General features: G+C 44.1%; 1 protein-coding gene across 1 annotated transcript in view; it reads left to right on the forward strand.

The window, feature by feature from the left end:
* Positions 1 to 22,014, forward strand: part of LOC137378075 (formin-F) — a 170,453-nt gene that overhangs the window by 73,458 nt on the left and 74,981 nt on the right. Inside the window, exons 8-9 of the mRNA XM_068048141.1 lie at positions 3,508 to 3,670; positions 7,818 to 7,929. Of these exons, the coding sequence (XP_067904242.1) occupies positions 3,508 to 3,670; positions 7,818 to 7,929 (275 nt within the window). The remainder of the gene's footprint in view (positions 1 to 3,507; positions 3,671 to 7,817; positions 7,930 to 22,014) is intronic.

Consider the following 22,014-nt stretch of genomic DNA (forward strand, 5'->3'; position numbering starts at 1 on the left):
TGGAACTCCCTCCCTGACAGCACTGTGGGTGTACCTACACCAGATAGACTACAGTTGTTCAAGATGGCAGCTCACCACCACCTTCTCAAGGGCTATTAGGGATGGGCAACAAATGCTGGCCTTGCCAGCAATGCTAATAACCCATGAAAGAATAAAAAGACAATTATTTCAGCTTCAGGACATGGCTTTAGGAGTTCGTTAGTGCAGTGTCTTCGGCTCAGCCATTTTTAGCTGCTTCATCAACGACCTTCCCTCCATCATAAGGTCAGATGTGAGGATGTTTGCTGATGATTGCAATGTTCAGTTCCATTTGCAACTCTTAAGATAATGACCGTGCCCACTTGCAACAAGACCTGGACGACATTCAGTCTTGGACTGATATGGGGCAAGTAACATTCGGGCCACACAATGACCATTTCCCTTGACATCCTGGGGGTCAGCATTAACCAGAAAATTAACTGTATGGACCAGCCACATAAATACTGTAGCTATGAGTACAGGTCAGAGGCAGGGGATTCTGCAATGAGTAACTCACTCCCTGACTCCCCAAATCCTGTCCATCATCTACAAGGCACAAGTCAGGAGTGTGATGGAATACTCCCCACTTGCCTGGATGGGTGCAGCTTCAACAACACTCATGAAATTCAACACCATCCAGGACAAAACAACCTGCTTGATTGGCACCCCATCCACCACCTTAAATATTCACTCCCTCCACCACTGACAGTGTGCAACTGTGTGTACCATATACAAGATGTTGTAGAACTTCCAAGACACTGAGACCAGGTAGCTTCGTTAGAGACAGTTTATTGTTTGCCATAGAGCTTACTTCTAACAATACCCACCTACTGCTGGCAGGCTCTTTATATATACACATTTGAACACAATTAACTAATTAACACCAACACCTGTTCACCCTATTACTTTCAACTACCAGGTATTTATCAACCATTAACAGAACTTCAGACCCTAACACACGATGCACTACAGACACTTGCCAAGGATTCTTCAATAACACCTCCCAAACCTGTGACCTCTACCAGCTAGAAGGACAAGGGCAGTAGGTGCATGGAAGCACTACCACCTGAAAGTTCCCCTCCGAGTTACACACCACCCTGGCTTGGAAATATATTGTCGTTGCATCATTGTTGCTGGAACTCCCTAACTAACAACACTGTGGGGACCTACATCACATGGACTGCAGCGGTGCAAGAAGGCTGCTCACCATCCCCTTCTCAAGGACAGTTAGCGATGAACAGTAAACACTAACCTTGCCAGTGATGCTGACATCCCCTGAATGAATAAAAAAAAAGACTGTTGGCATATCTCCAAATATTAAACTTCCAGATAGCTGATGTACACACGAAATGGGAAAAGTCAACAGCTGATCAGATCATTGTCTCTGCTTACTTCTATGATCTCTCAAAACCATGGAAGAACAAGCAGCCATTTTTGTTGGCAAATTTCAGCGATTCATTTACCCATTTAGTTTTCCAAATTAGTGAACCAATGCCCCATCTTGTGCTGTTGTGGGCTGTATGTAATAAAATCAGAAACCCATTCTTTAAAAACAGGTTTATAATGCTGTTGCACAGATCAAAATACAAAGCCTTCTCCATATAATTCCACATAGGCTGAATGTGAAATCAAGCATAGAAAATCTATAATGGCAGGCTTGATATTACAGAGTAACTCTGTCAAATGGGTTTATTATAAATCGTTTTTTTAGCTGGTTATTTATATCTAGTGTAGAACTATTACGTCATTTTCCAATTACTCCATCTATGTGGCACAAGTCGGAGTTCACTAGTTTTACTAAACTTTTCATCCAGGTGTCCCATCCATTGCTTCATATGTTTGAATGTGCTGGTGTAGTATATTTTATTTGATTTTGTTATCTGTAACTTAATTTGTTTCTTGATTAATTTCAGCTACTCCAATTTGCCATCAATTTGTAAGTGACTTAATAAATTTACTTTTGTTTGCACACAACTTCACCAATTAAGGCAAAAGCAGGACTCATTGGATAGTAAATTTTAGAAAGTTTATTAAAGGAGAAAGGTATACTTAACAAAATTAGGACAATTACTTTTACAGCTTCAGCTGTTTGCGCATTCTGTTGAAGTGTAGGTCAGGATTCACTGTCTCAGGACTCCGTTTCGGACTCAAACCCACTTGTGGGGATTGACACGTGGTTCTTGTCTAGAGAGTCTTCAGAACTTGGCTAGCAATGAAACCTTATAGAAGCCTTGTTTTTAACCCCTGGATAACCATCACACCACAGGATATTGTTAATTTAATAATTGGTTGTAGCAGTTGCCAGGTAAATTTGATTGGTTTTAAATCATGTCTTCCCCTAACGACCACCTAGTTTTGGTCTCTCAGACAGGAATACAATGGAGTTGTTTCACATTGTCTCTTAATCTGAATTTGAATAACTTCTCTATTCACTGAGCCAGTGATGTCATAGGCCTTTATCAGGGATCAACAAATTTAAATGAAACCCATTATTTCTAATATGAGTATTGATTCATTAATTGTGACTAAATCAAGGTTCATTACTTTTTCATGACTGGTTACTACTTAGTAGTAAATACAGGATAAAAAAATGGCATCTTTAGTCACATGTTAGTATTAAAATGACTTCCTTGACCTGTTTGTTATTACAATGAATACAGTATAAAATGGTCAAGTTTAAAAAAAAAATCAAACTACGCAGGCGTAAAGGTGCGCTTTTCTGTCTGCATGTTACTTTCTTGTCATTATAAAGTACAGGCTATGAATAATTCCATTTTGAATTAGTTAAGCAAAGCACAAACTTTCACTAATTAAAGTTATCAGTTCAAACGCTGCATGTGGCAAAGCAGATTTCAAGATGTTTCAAACATCAGAGCTTTCGTTTCTTCATTTCACTAGAGTTGTTAAAAATAGGACATGGGTGCATGATCTGGGTGGTACAGATTGTGGGAATTCTCCTCTCTGCTCAGGCTACGTCTTATCAGAATTATTGAAGGGCTGCCCTTTCTGAAAGCCGCTAAAGTAATGGGAATGTGTCTGGATAGTTTCCAGGTAAGAGTGGATATGAGTTCACAATATCTTGCCATTACTTCCAGCACTAACCTGACACCAGTTTTGGCAATGAGACTAACAAACCTGATGTGTGAAATTGTCATATTGGTCTGATGGTGAAGGGTGTGTGTGCACTCTCTTAAGCTTCGAGATACTGGGATAAAGTAAACATAGTGTCTTCCACCAAGGGGTTGCTGACCAGGAAGAGCTTTATGCTTGGAAAGGCATTCTAGGTTCAAAGACACCTATGTGATCGTCTCAGAATTCTTCTCTGTGCTGGATATACCCTGAATTGTTGATATTGCTTTTGACATGTCCACTGTAGTTTTATATCGTAAATAACGTGCACAAAGAATGTGTTTTAAAATAATAGCAGAAAATGATCAAATGTAAAGCAATAACTGTTTGTGTTAAGATTATTTATTTTCTTTATTTCAGATTCAGAAATCTATTTGGGATCACAGCAATACGGCAAAGATACAATTACATTGTCCAAGACTTCTTGAGCAGTTCTCTATCCAAGACATCATAACGCACGCGGTTAATGATTTTTCTACCCATCAGCGAATTCTTCTGAATGAAAAGGTTGCTCACAATTTCAGTAAGTTTACTATTGCTAAACAAGATCTATGTTTCTGTTTTTAGAACTATTTTGCACAGTGACTAAAACAAGTCACTGTAGTTTCTGTTGCTATGATGCGACGACAATTAGTTATTATTCTGCAGACATATGGGGCAGAATTTAATTTGGATGGTGCAGGTCAAGGCAGCGGCACCAGATGTGGGTGCCGTTGCTGCACAAGCTACATGCAGCCGGACGAAGGCTATTACATGGCAGCCGGACAATTAACGGCCTGGAGGCGCGGGACCTGTACATTTGATGAGCGGGGGCAGGCAACGAGGCACCGATGGAAGCGTCACTTGACTGAGTATCAGGTGCTACTGCCATATTTAAAGGGCTGCCAGCCCTGCATGCAGTTCTGCCTTGTTGCTGACGATTGTCTCAGCAACAGTGCTGACATTCCCTGTGCCTCAAGTGAGGACCCCTGCAACCCTGTGCCTCAAGTGAAGACCCCTGCAACCCTGTGCCTCAAGTGAAGACCCCTGTAGCTCTGTGCCTCATGTGGAGTTCCCTGCAACCCTGTGCCTCAAGTGAAGAACCCTGCAGCCCTATGCCTGATGTGAACACCAGACCAGGAGGTTGCTGGCACCATGGCAGAGGGAAGACACTGGGTGGACCCATGGTTTAACAATGCCTCACTGCAAGTTCTCCTCCAGGCTGCAATGGTGAGCTGGAAGGTCCTCTTCCCAAGGGACAGGAAGAAGAGACTGGCCCACCTGACTTCTTTACTTTTCTATTGTGTGTGTGAAATGGGCTATGAGCCTGTTTCACATTACTGGCAAAGACCAGTTTCACCACATTGCCGTGTCTGTATGATGTTTGACTAAACAACTGGCATGTGTATAGCATCTTTAACAGAGAAAATGTCGTAAGGCACTTTGGATTGGTGACTGAGATAGTGGGTTTAGGAAGGGAGTTGCAGAGAATGAGATCTAGGTGGCTAAGGACTGTGCCACAGGTAGTGGGGCAGATGGGGCAAAATGCACTGAAATGGACATGTAGAGAAGGCAGTAGAGATAAGTTGAAATGAGGTAGTGAAAGAGTTTGAAGAGGAGTTGAGGATTTTAAATTTAAAGAATTGGGAGAAGAGGTTGCCAATGTAGGCAGTTAATAATATTTAATGCTGCCATTCGTAGGCTTCTAGATTGATTCACATTCTGAAATCTGAGGAGAAATGGGAAAATTAACCCAAAAAAAACAAATTTAGCTAACCAATAGATAGAAAGATAAAATTATGTTGGACATAGATGAAACACATTGGGTCTTGAAGCTGTGCCAAATAGGTAAGAGAATGATTGTAAGATATTTTGATCGTGTTCTTTCTCCAGGCCTACCAACTCTCCCATTTTTGATGAGAGATTCGCCTGTGATATTGTGATCTTGTGTCTTCTCTCTTGAGAATTGCAATGTATCGCCCCAATTCCCAAAGTCCACAGCCACATAGAAAATGCTCCACTTGTAATCTGGCTGTTCTGAATTATGATTAAGAAGCTTAATTTGGTGTGAGTGCAGGAGTTGGCCAGTGGAGGGCATACATGCATAAGGGGAAACCATTTTTCCAGAGCTAACCACCAAACTGAGACTAATATAAGTAACATGGAATTAACCTGCCTTAACTAAATCAAGGATTCTGTCACTTCTTGGAACAAGCAATGTAAGGTAGAAGAATAACAAAGATTACAATATCATATCCTGCACTTTTTAAATGAGTAAAATTAAATGATCCATTCAAAAGCTATGATTGTTTAAAATTTGTAATCTGGAATATATTTTCTGTGGGGAAGATTCTATTCAGCACTGATTAGCATCTTTCTATTCAACAGAAATGTTCAATGATGAGTGAGTCAGTGTTTTTCTTATATGTTAAGAATGCTGCATTCTGTTTCAAATCCATTTTTATCCAGGACTAAAAATGATAAGCTGTTTTAGTATTTTTTTCCTCATGAAATGATACTTTTCTGATCCAAGCAGTAACTAACTCTGAGAAATGGAGGAAAAGGAGGGTCACCATGTATTGTTAAATCTAAAATCAGACAAGTGGCGGGTTAAGGCAGGGTAGGAGGTTGAGTTGTCAGTTGGAGTTCTGCAATTTGCTTTGCTGATGATGAAAATTTGTCAACATTTAGCAGATTGGATAATTAATGTCTCTACTTCATGAGGTGCGAAAGTGAGATAAAGCAAACCTTTGTTTAAAAACAACCTGCCTTTTGGTGTCCACTTTACATCTCAAGTTTCCAGATGATCCATTCAGAGGTTTGACTGGGGCAGAGTAGTGAGAGCTTCAGTATGGATTTACAAGTCTGCTACTGGGCTCCGAAAAGCAGTTTTAACATCATAAACACTGAGAACTGGCAAATGGATGCTGGGCTTCTGGAATTCAAATTAAAAGAACAACATAAAAGCAGCTCCAGGATCCAGCCATATAAAGGCAATGTTATGCAAAGCTGCTGGTCTCAGCTATGTGGGTATCTGCTCTCAGGCCTTTGCTGGTGCTGCTCTGAATCCCCAGCCTGTGACTGTTAAGAGTTGCGTGTGATGTCTCCCTAATTATGTTTCCCTCTGCATTGTGCGAAAGTCCTGTCATCCATTCAGTGCATCTGAACAGTAGTATGGATGAAACCAAGAGCTCAGTAGAGGTGGTGGAGGTAGTAGGGGAAGAATCCCTCATCCCTCCACTCTGGTGCTGCAATTTGCCAAGGAGAAGAGCAGGGGAGTTCTCTCCAGTGTCCTGGCCAATATTTATACCTTAGCCAACATCACTCAAACAGATAATCCAGTCATTATCACATTGCTGTTTATGGGACCTTGCTGTGTGCAAATTTGCTGCCACATTTCCTACTTCAAGTGACCAGACTTCAAAAATACTTAATTGTCTGCAAAGTGCTTTGGGACATCTTGAGGCTGTGAAAAGCACAATATAAAGTCGTCTTCTTGATTTAGACTCCTACACCTTATGTCATCTTAGAAGAGATATCTACTATCTTTGCTCTCACAAGATTTCTCGTGAAGAAGTGACAAATCAATTAAAAAAAAAATGTTTAATACAATAACAAGAAGCCATGGAGGGAATTGAAGATGAGGGTGTGGATTTTGACCTTGAGGTACGGGGGATGGGGAGCTTATGTAGGTCCATGAGGACATGGCTACTGTCATAATTAAAAGAAAACTCAATGTGTTATGAATTATTAGTGCTTCAGATTTTGGGTTTGAATCCCTTTTTACAAAATGAATAATCCGATTCTCTACCATGTCACGGAGGGTTAACTGATCTGGGTACCATCATTGAGTTACCGCGAGCGTACAGCACAGAAACAAGCCATTCGGCCCAACTTGTCCATGCCAGTATCCATGTTCCACACGAGTCTCCTCCCACTCCTCCGCATCTAACTCTATCAGCATATTCTTCTGTTCTTACTCCTCATATGTTTCTAAAGCATCAGCTTAAATGCATCTATGCTATTCGCCTCAGCAACTCCTTGAGGTAATGCATTCCACATTCTGGCTCTGGGCAAATAATTATTCATCAGATGGTGGCACTTACGGGCTTGATTTTTTTCTTACATGTTAAATATTGACCTTGTCACCTCTATAATTCAATCACTTGGATCATTAATTAGATGAAAAAAAAACTTTTCAGTTTGTTTATCCAGCTTATCATGGCCCATTTTGGTGTCGGCTGTACCTTTAAATTGCACAGTAAGAGCCAGGAGCAGCGGTGTCATGCTCATAATTCACTCTTGTGTTGGTGATTCATGGAAATTTCTTTAATGCTCACAATTCAAATTGGAAATTTAAGTGACACTTTCAACATATTTTAAACCTTTCTTGAATCACAAACAATAAAATAGTCCATAAATCATGAATGTTGGCAATGCTACAGGAGGAGAAAAGAACACGGGTAATTAAAATGTTTTGCATTTTCTTGGGAGTAACAATCATTAGACTAGATGGATTAGAGTAAAAAATAAAATTATTGTTATGGTGAAATGCGACAAATGATAGAATGTGAAAGTTATTAGACTGGAAAATAAATGGAAACAGGTTTTGTAGAATTTATCCTAATGAACTTGGGCTTCATAAGTTATGGACAGTGAATAATTTAAAATAATCTATTTCCATTTTTAAGACATTTTTCTGAAAAGCTTCCCTGTCAAAGTGTCCAACCTGAAGGCGAAATTGCTCATAATATATGAAGAAAATGGTGGATTAACAAATGAGCAGATTGCTTCTTTACGGAGGTAAGCTTTCAAAGATCGGGATACTTAGTAATTTTCACCATTCAGGAGTGATGCAAGAGAGAGGTAGCTGTATGGCTGCCGTTGAGAGTGGTAAAATGAACTCATACTGGTTTGAAAACAAGACTAATTACATTAACTCACTTAGATGCTCAAAGCCATTGTTAGTGCTTATCCTACTCAGCCTTCTGTTATGATCATGTGGTGTGACATGGGTGGTTCCCACTGTTCAACTTCCCACCTGAGCAGAGCAAGTGTATTTGTATTAGCGTTTAGCCCCTTGGTGTTTATTTATTCAAATAAACAGTGACAGATTTTCTTGTAGGTTTTAAAAAATAAAAAGTCAATTGGTTATTGAGCCATATGCCTAATCCCAAAATTGTCACAAGGGCATCCACTCAAGCATTTTCTTGCACATACACACACACAACAGACAGATAGAGAAGGGAAAATGGAAGGTGGCTTTTAGTGAGAGGAAATGTTATGATAAACCTGTTGAATTCTCTTGGAAATCATGTTCTTAATGGATGCAGGCCTGAGGTGAGTGTATATTTCACTCTTGATTGAAGATTCAGTTGAAAATGTTGGGTTACTTCTAGCTGTCACTGCTGTATAATGTAGATGTCGGATTCTGTAGCAGGGCAGGTACTTTCTGGCTTGGCCAGAACACAAGCTGTTAAGATGTTGCTCCATCTCACAGTCTCTCTTTCTCTCCGGCTGTCTTTTTTTTAAGGTAAAGCTGTTATCTCTCACCTCTTGTGAGGGGATGCTCTGGGTTCTTCCCCATGGTGATCGCACAATGGCCCAGGATGCGGCTATTTCATACCTCATTTGTTTCAGAAGAAGACATTCAATTCTGGAATATTTTAAGATAGGTTTAGAATGGGTTCAATTGAAATCTCTTTGATTTGAAGATCTGTCCTATGTCTTTGTCAGACAGTTTGAATGCACAAAAGGCATTTTTTCTTCGGTGGTGGCCATTTTGGACCATTGTTCACTTTTTAAAATAAAGGCTCATTTTTTAAAGACAAAGCCCATTTTTCATAAGTCTTCAGAGTTAGTCCATGATTGTTGTATCGTTGGACTTCTGGCGTATGTGACACTTCCTTTCACAATCTACATGTTTTAAAGCTTACACTTGGTGTTACCTAATTACTGTTACTTAACATATTTTGTCTTACCACTGTCCTGCTCTCAATAGATTTTCTATTCACTTGTTCTTGGAATGTGTGCAACACTGGCAAGTATAGTACTTAATGCCCATCCTATGAGAAGATTAAGAGGGGAATTTTTCCAAAGGACTCAAGTAGATTTGGAGGTGAGGGTGTTGGGAAAATCACAAAAAATCATGTGTTCCCGCCTCCACACTCTTTTCCCAGAGGTGGCTTCTGTGAGACAATGGCATCCCACCCAGCAGTGACAAGAGCCAATTGAGGTAGTTAAAGAGGCACTTAACCGTAGTTTTGCAAGAGCAGTGCAATCTTCACTGCATCACATGGGCTCCATGCTGTGCCAACATTTCATCAACTCAGATGAGGTGGCTACACAGCAGGAAGCCACAGAACAATGAAACTGACTTTAATCAGTAGTTTAAAGGGGGAAAGCAGCAATGCTGAGGTCATCCATAGACAGAGATACCATTGAAGAAGCGGCATTACATATGAACATACGAATTAGGAGCAGGAGTTGGTCACTCGGCCCCTCGAGCCTGCTCTGCCATTCAACAAGATCATGGCTGAACTGATCACTCCACCGATAACCTTTCACCCCTTGCTTATCAAGAATCTATCTCTGCCTTAAAAATATTCAAAGTCTCTGCTTCCATTGCCTTTTGAGGACGAGAGTTCCAAAGACTCATGACCCTCTGAGAGAAAATAATTCTCCTAATTTCTGTCTTAAATGGGAGACCCCTTATTTTGAAATAATTACCCCCTAGTTCTAGGTTCTCACACAAGGGGAAACATCCTTTCCACGCCCACCCAGTCAGGACCCCTCAAGATTTTATATGTTTCAATCAAGTCGCCTCTTACTCTTCTAAACTCCAGCAGATACAAGCCTACCCTATCCAATCTTTCCTTATAAGACAACTTGCCCATTCCAAGTATTAGTCTAGTAAATCTTCTCTGAACTGCTTCCAATGCATTTACATCCTTCCTTAAATAAGTACTCCAGATGTGGTCTCAACAATGCCCTGTATATCTGAAACATAACCTCCCTACTTTTGTATTCAGTTCCCCTCATGATAAATGATAACATTCTTTTAGCTTTCCTAATTACTCGCTGTACCTGTATACTAACCTTTTATTTTCCGCAATAACATTTGATGCAACACCTTATCAAATGCCTTCTGGAAATCAGTACTTCAGTAAGGCTTTTGATAAGGTCCCGCATGGGAGATTGGTCAAGAAGGTAAGAGCCCATGGGATCCAGGGCCATTTGGCAAATTGGATCCAAAATTGGCTTAGTGGCAGGAGGCAGAGGGTGATGGTCGAGGGTTGATTTGTGATTGGAAGCCTGTGACCAGTGGTGTACCGCAGGGATCAGTGCCAGGACCCTTGCTGTTTCTGGTGTACATTAATGACTTGCATGTGGATATAGGAGGTATGATCAGTAAATTCGCAGATGACACGAAAATTGGTGGTGTCGTAAATAGTGAGGAGGAAAGCCTTAGATTACAGGACGATATAGATGGGCTGGTAAGATGGGCAGAGAAGTCGAAGATGGAATTTAATCCTGAGAAGTGTGAGGTGATGCATTTTGGGAGGACTAACAAGGCAAGGGAATATACAATGGATGGTAACACTCTAGGAAGTACAGAAGGTCAGAGGGACCTTGACGTACTTGTTCATAGATCACTGAAGGCAGCAACACAGATAGATAAGGTGGTTAGGAAGGCATATGGGATACTTGCCTTTATTAGCTGAGGCATAGTATATAAGAGCAGGGAGGTTATGATGGAGCTGTATAAAATGCTAGTTAGGCCACAGCTGGAGTACTGTATACAGTTCTGGTAGCCACACTATAGGAAGGATGTGATTGCACTGGCAAGGGTGCAGAGGAGATTTACCAGGATGTTGCCTGGGCTGGAGCATTTCAGCTATGAAGAGAGACTGGATAGGCTAGGGTTGTTTTCCTTAGAGCAGAGAAGGCTGAGGGGGGACTTGATTGAGGTATACAAAATTATGAGGGGCATAGATAGGGTAGATGGGAAGAAACTTTTTCCCTTAGCAGAGTTGTCAATAACCAGGGGGCATAGATTTAAGGTTTAGGAGGGATTAGAGGGATTTGAGGAAATAGTTATTCACCCAGAGAGTGGTTGGAATCTGGAACACACTGCCTGAAGGGGTGGTAAAGGCAGGTACCCTCACAACACTTAAGAAATATTTAGATGAGCAAGTGAAATGCCATAGCATATAAGGCTACGGGACAAGTGCTGGAAAATGGGATCAGAATAGATAGGTGCTTGATGGCCAGCATAGACATGATGGGCCGAAGGGCCTGTTTCTGTGCTGTATAACTCTATGACTCTATCTATGTACAGTACATCCACCAGTTCCCCTTTATCCACAGCACATATTACTTCCTCAAAGAGCTCCAATAAATCGGTTAAACATGATTTCCCTTTTACAAAACCATGTTGACTTTACCTGATTACCTTGAACTTTTCTAAGTGTCCTGCTATAATGTATTTAATAGTAGCTTCTAACATCTTGCCGAAGACAGATGTTAAGCTAAATGGCCTGCAATTTCCTGCTTTCTGACTCCCTCCTTTTTTGAATAAAGGAGTTGCATTTGCTATTTTCCAATCTAATGAAATCTCCCCTGAATCTAGGGAATTTTGGAAAATAAAAGCAACGCATCAAATATCTCCCTAGCCACTTCTTTTAGGGCCCGAGGATGAAGTGCATCAGGACCCGGGGATTTGTCAGCCCACAGCTCCAACAAGTTGCTCAGTACCACTTCCCTAGTTGTAACTTCCTTGAGTTCCTCCCTCCCTTCCATTTCCTGACACAGCTAATTCTGGGATGTTACTTGTATCCTCTATAGTGAAGACTGATGCAAAATGCCTGTTCAATTCATCTTCCATCTCCTTATTTTCTATTATTAATTCCCCAGACTCACTTTCTCGAGGGCCAGCACTCACTTTGTTAACTCTTTTTAAAATATCTATAGAAACTCATACTATCTGTTTTTATATTTCAACCAGCTTTCTCTTGCACTCTAATTTTTCCCTCCTTATTAATCTTTTAGTCATTCTCTGCTGTTTTTTATATTCTGTCCAATCTTCTGACTTGCTACCCATCTTCACGTATTTATATGCTTTTTCTTTAAGTTCAATACTATCTTTAACTTTTTAACTTAACCATAGATGGTGGGATCTCCCCTTGGAATTTTTCTTTCTCGTTGGAATGTATCCTGTATATTTTGAAACATCCCCTTAAATGTCTGCCACTGCATCTCTATTGACCTATCCCTTAACCTAATTTGCCAGTTTACTTTACTTTCATGCCTGAAACTTAACGGGACCAGCCACAAAAATGCCGTGGCTACAAGAGCAGGTCAGAGGCTGGGAATTCTGCGGCAAGTAACTCACCACCTGACTCCCCAAAGCCTGTCCACCATCTGCAGGATGTGACCATCAGTGAGAAGTGTGATGGAATACTCTCCACTTGCCTGGATGGGTGCAGCTCCAAGAACACTCAGGAAGCTCAACACCATCCAGGACAAATCAGCCCACTTGATTGGCACCCCATCAACCACCCTCAACATTTACTCCCTCCACCACTGATGCACAGTGGCTGCAGTGTGTACCATATACAAGTTGCACTGCAGCAACTCACCAAGGCTCTTTCGACAGCACCTTCCAAACCCGTGATCTCTATCACCTAGCAGGATAAGGGCACCAGGTGCATGGGAATACTACCACCTGCAAGTTCCCCTCAATGCCACACACCATCCTAACTATATTGCCATCCCTTCACTGTCGCTGGGTCAAAATCCTGGAACTCCCTTCCTATCAGCACTGTGGGCACCTTCCAAACCCGTGATCTCTATCACCTAGAAGGATAAGGGCACCAGGTGCATGGGAATACTACCACCTACAAGTTCCCCTCGATGCCACACACCATCCTAACTATATTGCCATCCCTTCACTGTCGCTGGGTCAAAATCCTGGAACTCCCTTCCTATCAGCACTGTGGGTGTACCTATGCCCAAGCATTGCAGCAGTTCAAGAAGGCAGCTCACCACCACCTTCTGAAGGGCAATTTGATATGGGCAATAAATGCTTGCCTTGCCAGTGACACCCACATCCCACCAACAAATTTTTAAAAATGCCCTCATAATTGCCCTTATCTAAGTTTAAAATACTAGTCTTGGACCCACTCCTCTCTCCCTCAAACTGAATAGAAAATTCAATCATATTATGGTCACTGCTTCCTAGGAGCATCTTCACTATGAGATCATCAATAAATCCCATCTCATTGTGCAATACCAGGTCGAGTAGCTCTCTGGTTAGCTCCAGAACATGCTGTTCTAAGAGACAATTCTGAAAACATTCTATGAACTCCTTATCTAGGCTACCTCTGCCCATCCGATTTTTCCAGTCTATATGTTGATTAAAATCCCTCATGATATTCGTCATATCTTTCTGACAAGCTCCCATTACTTCTTCCTTTATACATCATCCTACCATGTGTTTACTGTTAGGGGGCCTATACGCCGCTCCCACAAGTGACTTCTTGCTTTTATCATTTTTCATTTCTAACCCAAACCTCTTCTACATCCTGGTTTCTTGAACTTAGATCATGCCTCTATTGTGCTAATACCATCATTAATTAACAGAACCACCCCCTCCATCGTTTCCTACCTTCCAGTCCTTCCTAAATGTCATGTACCCTTCAATATTGAGGTCCCAATCTATGTCATCCTGCAGTCATGTCTCTGTAATGGCTATCAGATCGTACTTATTTATTTATATTTGCACTATCAGTTCATCTGTTTTGTTTTGAATGCTACATGCATTCAAATACAAAGTCTTTAGCTTTTTCCTTTTATTATTTTTGTAACCTCTAGCCTTATCTGTTGCTTTTAGATTTGTACTCTCTATCTCTTTCTGTCATGGACTGTTTGTCATTTCCCATATTAATACCTTTCTTTCTTTCCTTGTCTGTACTCTTTGATTTACCATATCTTCTCAAATTTGATCCCTTGCCCCCTCTATTTTGTTTAAAACCCTCTCTACTTCCCAAGTTATGCGGCTCGCTAGAACACTGGTCCCAGCAAGGTTCAGGTGTATACCGTCCCAACGATACAGTCCCTACTTTCCCAAGTACTAGTGCTAGTGCCCCATGAAGCAGAACCCACTTCTACTGCACCAGTCTTTGAGCCACACATTCATTTCTCTAATCTTATTTGCCCCATGCCAATTTGCACATGGCTTAGGTAATAATCCAGAGATTTTACCTTTGGCATTGGAAGGATGAATGAGAATGGACAGCGACTGCTGGAGTTTGTGTACCTATCACAACCTCTGCATCACCAACTCGTTCTTTCATACTAAACCGTGTCACCAGGTTTCATGGAGGCACCCAAGATCATGTCGTTGGCACCAGCTGGACCTCATCGTCACAAGGCGAGCCTCGATAAACAGTGTCCAAATCACACGCAGCTTCCACAGTGCAGACTGCAATACCGACCACTCCATGGTGTGCAGCAAAGTTAGACTCAAACCAAAGAAGCTACATCACTCCAAGCAGAAGGGCCGCCCACGCATCAACACTAACAGAATTTCTTATCCACAGCTGTTACATAAGTTTCTAAATTCACTTGAAAAAGCCCTTCAAAACACTCCTGCAGAGAGGAAGTGGGTCCACATCAGAGATGCCATCTATGACTCAGCAATGACCACCTTTGGCAAACGTGAGAAGCAGAATGCAGACTGGTTTCAACCTCACTTTGAAGAGCTGGAACCTGTCATAGCTGCTAAGTGCATTGCACTGTTGAAATACAAGAAAGTCCCCAGCGTTAACGTCCGTAGCACTTAAAGTAGCCAGAAGGGCTGCACAAAGAACAGCCAGGCGCCTGTGCAGATGACTACTGGCAACACCTATGCAGTTGTAGTCAGCTGGCCTCCGACACCGGAAACATCAGAGGAATGTATGATGGCATTAAGAGAGCTTTTGGGTCAACCATCAAGAAGATCGCCCCCCTCAAGTCTAAATCAGGGGACACGATCGCTGACCAACGCAAGCAAATGGACCGTTGAGTGGAGCACGACATAGAGCTGTACTCCAAGGAAAATGTTGTCACTGATACCGCCCTCAATGCAGCCCAGACTCTGCCAGTCATGGATGAGCTGGACGAACAGCCAACAAAATCGAAACTCAGTGATGCCATTGATTCTCTAGCCAGTGGAAAAGCCCCTGGAAAGGGCAGCATTACCCCTGAAATAATCAAGAGTGCCAAGCCTGCTATACTCTCAGCACTCCATGAACTGCTTTGCCTGTGCTGGGATGAGGGAGCAGTACCACAGGACATGCGCGATGCCAATATCATCAACCTCTATAAGAACAAGGGTGACCGCAGTGACTGCAACAACTACCATGGAATCTCCCTGCTCAGCATAGTGGGGAAAGTCTTCGCTCGAGTCGTTTTAAACAGACTCCAGAAGCTGGCTGAGCTTGTCTACCCTGAGGCACAGTGTGGCTTTCGAGCAGAGAGATCCACCATTGACATGCTGTTCTCCCTTCGCCAGCTACAGGAGAAATGCCGTGAACAACAGATGCCCCTTTACGTTGCTTTCATAGATCTCACCAAAGCCTTTGATCTCGTCAGCAGACGTGGTCTCTTCAGACTACTAGCAAAGATCGGATGTCCACAAAAGCTACTAAGTATCATCACCTCATTCCATGACAATATGAAAGGCACAATTCAGCATAGTGGTGCCTCATCAGACCCCTTTCCTATCCTGAGTGGCGTGAAACAGGGCTGTGTTCTCGCACCTACACTGTTTGGGATCTTCTTCCAACTGCTGCTCTCACATTTTTTCAAGTCATCAGAAGAAGGAAATTTCCTCCACACAAGATTAGATGGCAGGTTGTTCAACCTTGCCCATCTCAGAGCGAAGACCAAAGTACGGAAGGTCCTCATCAGGGAACTCCTTCTTGCTGACGATGCTGCATTAACATCTCACACTGAAGAGTGTCTGCAGAGACTTATCGACAGGATTGCAGCTGCCTGCAACAAATTTGGCCTAACCATCAGCCTCAAGAAAATGAACATCACAGGACAGGACGTCTGAAATGCCCCATCCATCAAAATCGGCGACCACGCTCTGGAAGTGGTTCAAGAGTTCACCTATCTAGGCTCAACTATCACCAGTAACCTGTCTCTTGATGCAGAAATCAACAAGTGCATGGGAAGGGCATCCACTGCTATGTCCAGACTGGCCAATAGGGTGTGGGAAAATAGCGCACTGATACGGAACACAAAAGTCCGAGTGTATCAAGCTTGTGTCCTCATTACCTTGCTCTACGGCAGCGAGGCCTGGACAACGTATGTCAGCCAAGAGCGACGTCTCAACTCATTCCATCTTTGAGAATCCTTGGCATCAGGTGGCAGGACCATACCTCCAACGCAGAAATCCTTGAGGCGGTCAACATCCCCAGCATATACACCCTACTGAGCCAGTGGCGCTTGAGATGGCTTGGCCATGTGAGCCGCATGGAAGATGGCAGGATCCCCAAGGATGCATTGTACAGCGAACTTGTCACTGGTATCAGACCCACGGCTGTCCATGTCTCCACTTTAAAGAAGTCTGCAAACGTGACATGAAGTGCTGTGACATTGACCACAAGTTGTGGGAGTCAGTTGCTAGTGATCACCAAAGCTGGCGAACAGCCAGAAAGGCGGGGCTAAAGAGCGGCGAGTTGAAGAGACTTCACAGTTGGCAGGAAAAAAGACAGAAGTGCAAGGAGAGAGCCAACTGTGTAATGGCCCCAACAACCAATTTTATCTGCAGTGCCTGTGGAAGAGTCTGTCACTCTAGAATTGGCCTTTATAGCTACTCCACGTGCTGCTTCACAAACCACTGACCACCTCTAGGTGCTTACCCATTCTATCGAGACAAGGAGGCCGAAGAAGAAGAAGATTACCTTTGAGGTTCTTCTTAATTTGGTGCCTAGCTCCTCATACTGGCAATGCAGAACTTCTTTCCTTGTCCTGCTTCTATCATTGGTACCTACATGGACCATGATGACTGGACCCTTACCCTCCCACTGTAAGTTCCTCTCCAGCCCTGAGCAAATGTCCCGAACCCTGGCACTGGGCAGGCAACACAGCCTTCTGGATTCTCACTCTTTGCTTCAGAGAACAGTGCCAATCCCCTTTGCTATACTGTCCCCTACTAACACTACATTCCTTTTTTGCTCCCCCCACTTGAATGGCTTCCATGGTGCCATGGTCAGTTAGCTCATCTACCCTGCAGCCCCCATTCTCATTCTCAAGCTGAAAGAACCTCTCACCTGTTGGATAATCGCAAAATCTAAGGCTCCTGCAGTCATGCCCTCTGGGTCCCCTTACCTGCCTCAGCTGCAGCCACACTCTCCAGTTCCTGACCACTGACCAAATCAGAAGATCCTGACCTAAAGGGTGTGATCACCTCCTGATACAAAGTCCTTGACTGGTGCTGTTGAAATTGTTGTGTTGGGAGCTCTTTGGTTAACTTAGCACTAGCATAAGCTGACAAGGCAACTGGGCTACGGAGCTGAGTGGATTAGAGGTCGCATCGGGTCAACCTATTCAGAGGTCGGGTGGATCGCTGAGGAGGAGCAGCAACCTCACCACAAATGAAGTCACTTGCAGCTGAACAAAGCAGAACCATTGGCGAGGGACAGGAGGTGGATGAAGGTCCTCTCCTCACTGTAGGGTTTACATGCAAAGGGTCAGTTTTCTGGACCTGTTGGAGCAGCAGTGCTACAGAAGGCTTCACCTCTTGTGGCAGGTGGTTGCGACCTGTGTACCCTTTTGGAGGAAGACCTCAGGCCTCAAGGAGCAGGTGTACACCCAGTGCCTATTGCAGTCAAGGTGACAGTGACGTTGAATTCCTTCAGGTCCGGCTCATGTCGGGGGAAGCTGCAGACATGTGCAGTATCTCACAATTGGCCGCCCATAATTGCATCGTTGCATCACTAAAGTGATTGATGTCTTCTATGCGTGAGCATCGAGCTACATCGCCTTTGAGATGGATGCTGCCAGTCAGGCCTGTAGGGCTATTGGCTTTGCCTCCGTGGAGGCTTCTCCCAGGTGCAAGACATGATTGACTGTACCCAAACGGACATCAAGGGCCTGTCAGAGCAGCCAGTTACAGGATTCCACTCCTTCAATGTTCAGCTGGTGTGTGACCATCGCAAATGGATCATGCAGGTGTGAGCAAGGATTCCTGGCAGTTGCCATGATGCTTTCACCCTAAGGCAGTCTTAGGTGCCTCAACTGTTCAGGCCACCAAACTCCGTGGATGACTCCTCTGTGACAAGGGGTATCTGCTGAAGACATGGCTGTTGACACCAGTGCGGAACCCCACAACAGAGGCGTACAAGTGATACGGCCATTGCCATTTGTCCACCAGGATGACCTTTGAGCAGGACACAGGGCTGCTGAAAATGTGGCTCCGGTGCCTTGCCGATCAGGGGCACCCTTCAATACTCTTCAAGGGTATTGTGTATTGTGGTGATCTGCTGCACTCTGCACAAACATGGTGCTGCAGAGAGGAGTGGAACTGGAGGTGGAGGATGGGGATGAATCCTCATCATGCTCAGAGGAGAAAGAGGATGATCGGCTGCCACACCATGCCTACCCTGTGGTCTCGCTAAGGTATCTGCACATTGACCTGCATGCAAGAGAAGCCCAGGACGTCATCATCCAGGTAAGATTCAACTGAGTACGCACCATCCTGGACTGCCAGTCATGCCATCCAAGACCCATGTCACCAGATGTGGGCACTATTACAAGCCCTTCAACACACACACTTCTCCTGGCTTGAAATAATCCATATCCATACTCCTCCCACTTCAGAACTATGACCCATGACATTCACAGAGATCTCATCCAGGCAGCACCTAATTGTGCTTTTGCAATGGACCAATTTTAACAACATGACAATTAGCAGTTTGCTAACACAAATGGTTTCATTCAAATAAAGCACGTCCATTTAACAGCGCCATGATGAAAGGCACCCACGTGAATCCCATAGTGATGCTAATGCCGTTTTTGTGTTCTCCATCGCGTCGCCTGTGGCTGAAGCAGAAGTGGAGGCAGACTGCTCGGTTCTGTGCCCTGGAAGATGAGATGCCCATGGTGCCTGTCTTCTGGGTTGCAATTCCCATGAGCGCCCTGCCACAGTCTGCCTCACCTGCATCTGTGCAGGGCCAGCTGTGGTCATGGGAGTTTGACATAGCGGGTATGTTTCAGTCAGAGGGGTTAAAGGGGCAGTCACTGATGGGGGTGCACATTGAGGGGATCCCCCATCACCATCAGCCTTGCCTAAATGCCCATGTTAAGCAGGAGCAGGAGAGCAGCTGGCTGCGCTTCCATGCATCTCTGCGCCATTACTGCAATGGAACGGTAAATGCTACTGAAGGTTGCAGACTCACTATGCTGGCCACTGCACTGTTCCTACATCCACTTATTGGCCTGCTACATATGAGTCTCCATGAGGATGGTCACTCTTTCAATGGAGGAGCTCATGCACTCATATGCCTGATACATGGTGCCACTCATACCATGAATGGACTCCTCCATCTTGTGCCTGAGGGTGTGCACAGCCTGAGGAAACTCTGGCAGATGGCCCTTTGGTGTTCTGCAAGCACCGACTTTGTATATGACCCCTGGGGCTTAGCATCTCCATCAAGCTGAGCATGGCTGGAGCTGTCCTTCATCCTCCAGTGCGGGCTGCCCACAGCTGCCACTGCGTCCAATACCTGCTCCTGCTCACTGGTGATGTGCTGCTCACCTTGTGCCACCCTTTCTATATGCGACTGAAGTCTCACCGATCTGTAATGGTGGAGGGTGTGCTTGACCTCTGTGGAGGTGCTTCCTCAGTGCAGTTCTTCCTCTTCAAGCATCTGCTGCTGAGCCTTTGACATTGGCCCTGCGGGAAAGAGAAGACCTTAGTGAAGCTCATATCTCTCAATAGCTGCTTCCTTAGACATCTTGATGCGTTTCAACTGTGATCTTTTGGATACAACTGCATAAATGAGGGAGCTACTCCAAGCTGTTTGCATGGCTAAAACATGATGCCATGCCACCCCGTTGTGACCCCTCTTGTGCGCTGTCTTCTGCAAGGTGCAGAACAAGAGCCTTAAGAATGTAAGGGCTTCCATGTGCACATCATATGGCGTATGCACATTTTGTGCTCCTCACATTAGAAAGTCCACGGGTCTTTTATCACTTCATCTATGAGTAGCAGTGCTGTGAGCACTTCCTAGGGTTGAGGAAGGCAACTGAGGGCACAATTCTCAGTGTTGCTGGGAAAAGTGTGCGTTGCAGCTATTCTGTGCAGATGCCTGCTGAGCATTTGACACATTTATTGGCTGCCAGCTGTGGGCTGGATGGCATTCACCTTGTCAGACCTCAAAAGGTCATTAAAGTACTTCTGGCATGGAATGCACTCACCTCTGGAGCCACCTCTAGCCATGCCTGCTTCATCATGCTGGTGGGCCTCCTCCACCCACTCTGGAGACACGATATGCCTTAGGACACAGGCTCAACCACCACCTCCAGAGAGTTGTCAATGAAGCATCGGGCTGCAGTTCCACATCTACCTTTAATGTCGCTCATGCCTCGTCTGAGCCAATCTGCTCTGCAACACTCTGAATGCTGCCACAGGAAATGGTGTCTGGAGCCCTTAAAATGGGCCACATTGAATCAACCTCCCACCTCCTCGGGCCACCTGCCGATCCTCATTGGACAGTGAATGTGGAGGCAATGGTCTCGCAGGCCAAAAGTTCTCTAAGGGTGGAAGATTCAGCCCTGAGAGCCAACCATATTTTGTGGAACTGGCACCACACAGTGGCCAAACTGGGTAGGGATGACAGTCAATATTCACTGTAATTTCTCTTTGCTGTGCATGGCCTGTTTGTTGCACTGCACTGTCCCTTTAAGATTGCTGCAAAGGCGCTCATCTTTAAGGGAACATTGGCTTTGCGTAGCGTGGTTTGTTCCCTGTGCAGTAAGTTCCGGATTGCTACATGACCGCACATTTGAGTAACTTAGAGGGAAAGTTGGTGGCAGGCTCTTTTACTTGAAGGACGTTAATGAACCAGTTGAGTTCTTGCAATCATCTAGAAGCTTTTATAGTTATTTTCTGGTTCCAGCTTAGAAATGACCAGATATACATATTACAATGCTCTGGTTAGCCAACAACTAGAGTATTTCATCCAGTTCTGGTCACCAGACTTTAGGAAGGATGTGAGGGTCCTTGAGAAGGTGAAGAGTTGATTTACCAGAATAGTTCCAGGAATGAGTGATTTTAGATATAAGATGAGGTTGGAGAAGCTGTGTTTGCTCTCCTTGGAGCAAAGATTAGTGAGGGGAGATTTGACAGAGGTATACAAGATTTTGGTGGGTTTGGATAGGGTAGACAAAGAAAAGATATTCCCGTTATCTGATGGCACAAGGACTAGGGGAGACAGATTTAAGGTTTTTGGGCAAGGTATGCAGGGGATGTGAGGAAGAACTTTTGTATGCAGCGAGATGTAATTTTTCTTATTATTCGTTTCATGGCACGTGGGTGTCACTGGCAAGGCCAACATTTGTTGCCCATCCCTAATTGGCCTCAGGAAGGTCGTGGTGAGCTGCCTTCTTGAACCGCCGTAATCCATCTGGTTCGGGTTTGCCCACAGTGCTGTTAGGGAGGGAGTTTCAGGATTTTGATCCAGCGATAATGAAGAAATCGCAATATATTTCCAAGTGAGGATGGTGTGTGGCTTGGAGGGGAACTTGCAGAAAGTAGTGTTTCCGTGCGTCTCCTGCCCATGTCCTTCTAGGTGGAAGAGGTTGTGGGTTTGGAAGGTGCTGTCGAAGGAGGCT

Source organism: Heterodontus francisci, chromosome 16, assembly GCF_036365525.1.
Source record: "Heterodontus francisci isolate sHetFra1 chromosome 16, sHetFra1.hap1, whole genome shotgun sequence".
NCBI classification, from domain to species: domain Eukaryota; kingdom Metazoa; phylum Chordata; class Chondrichthyes; order Heterodontiformes; family Heterodontidae; genus Heterodontus; species Heterodontus francisci.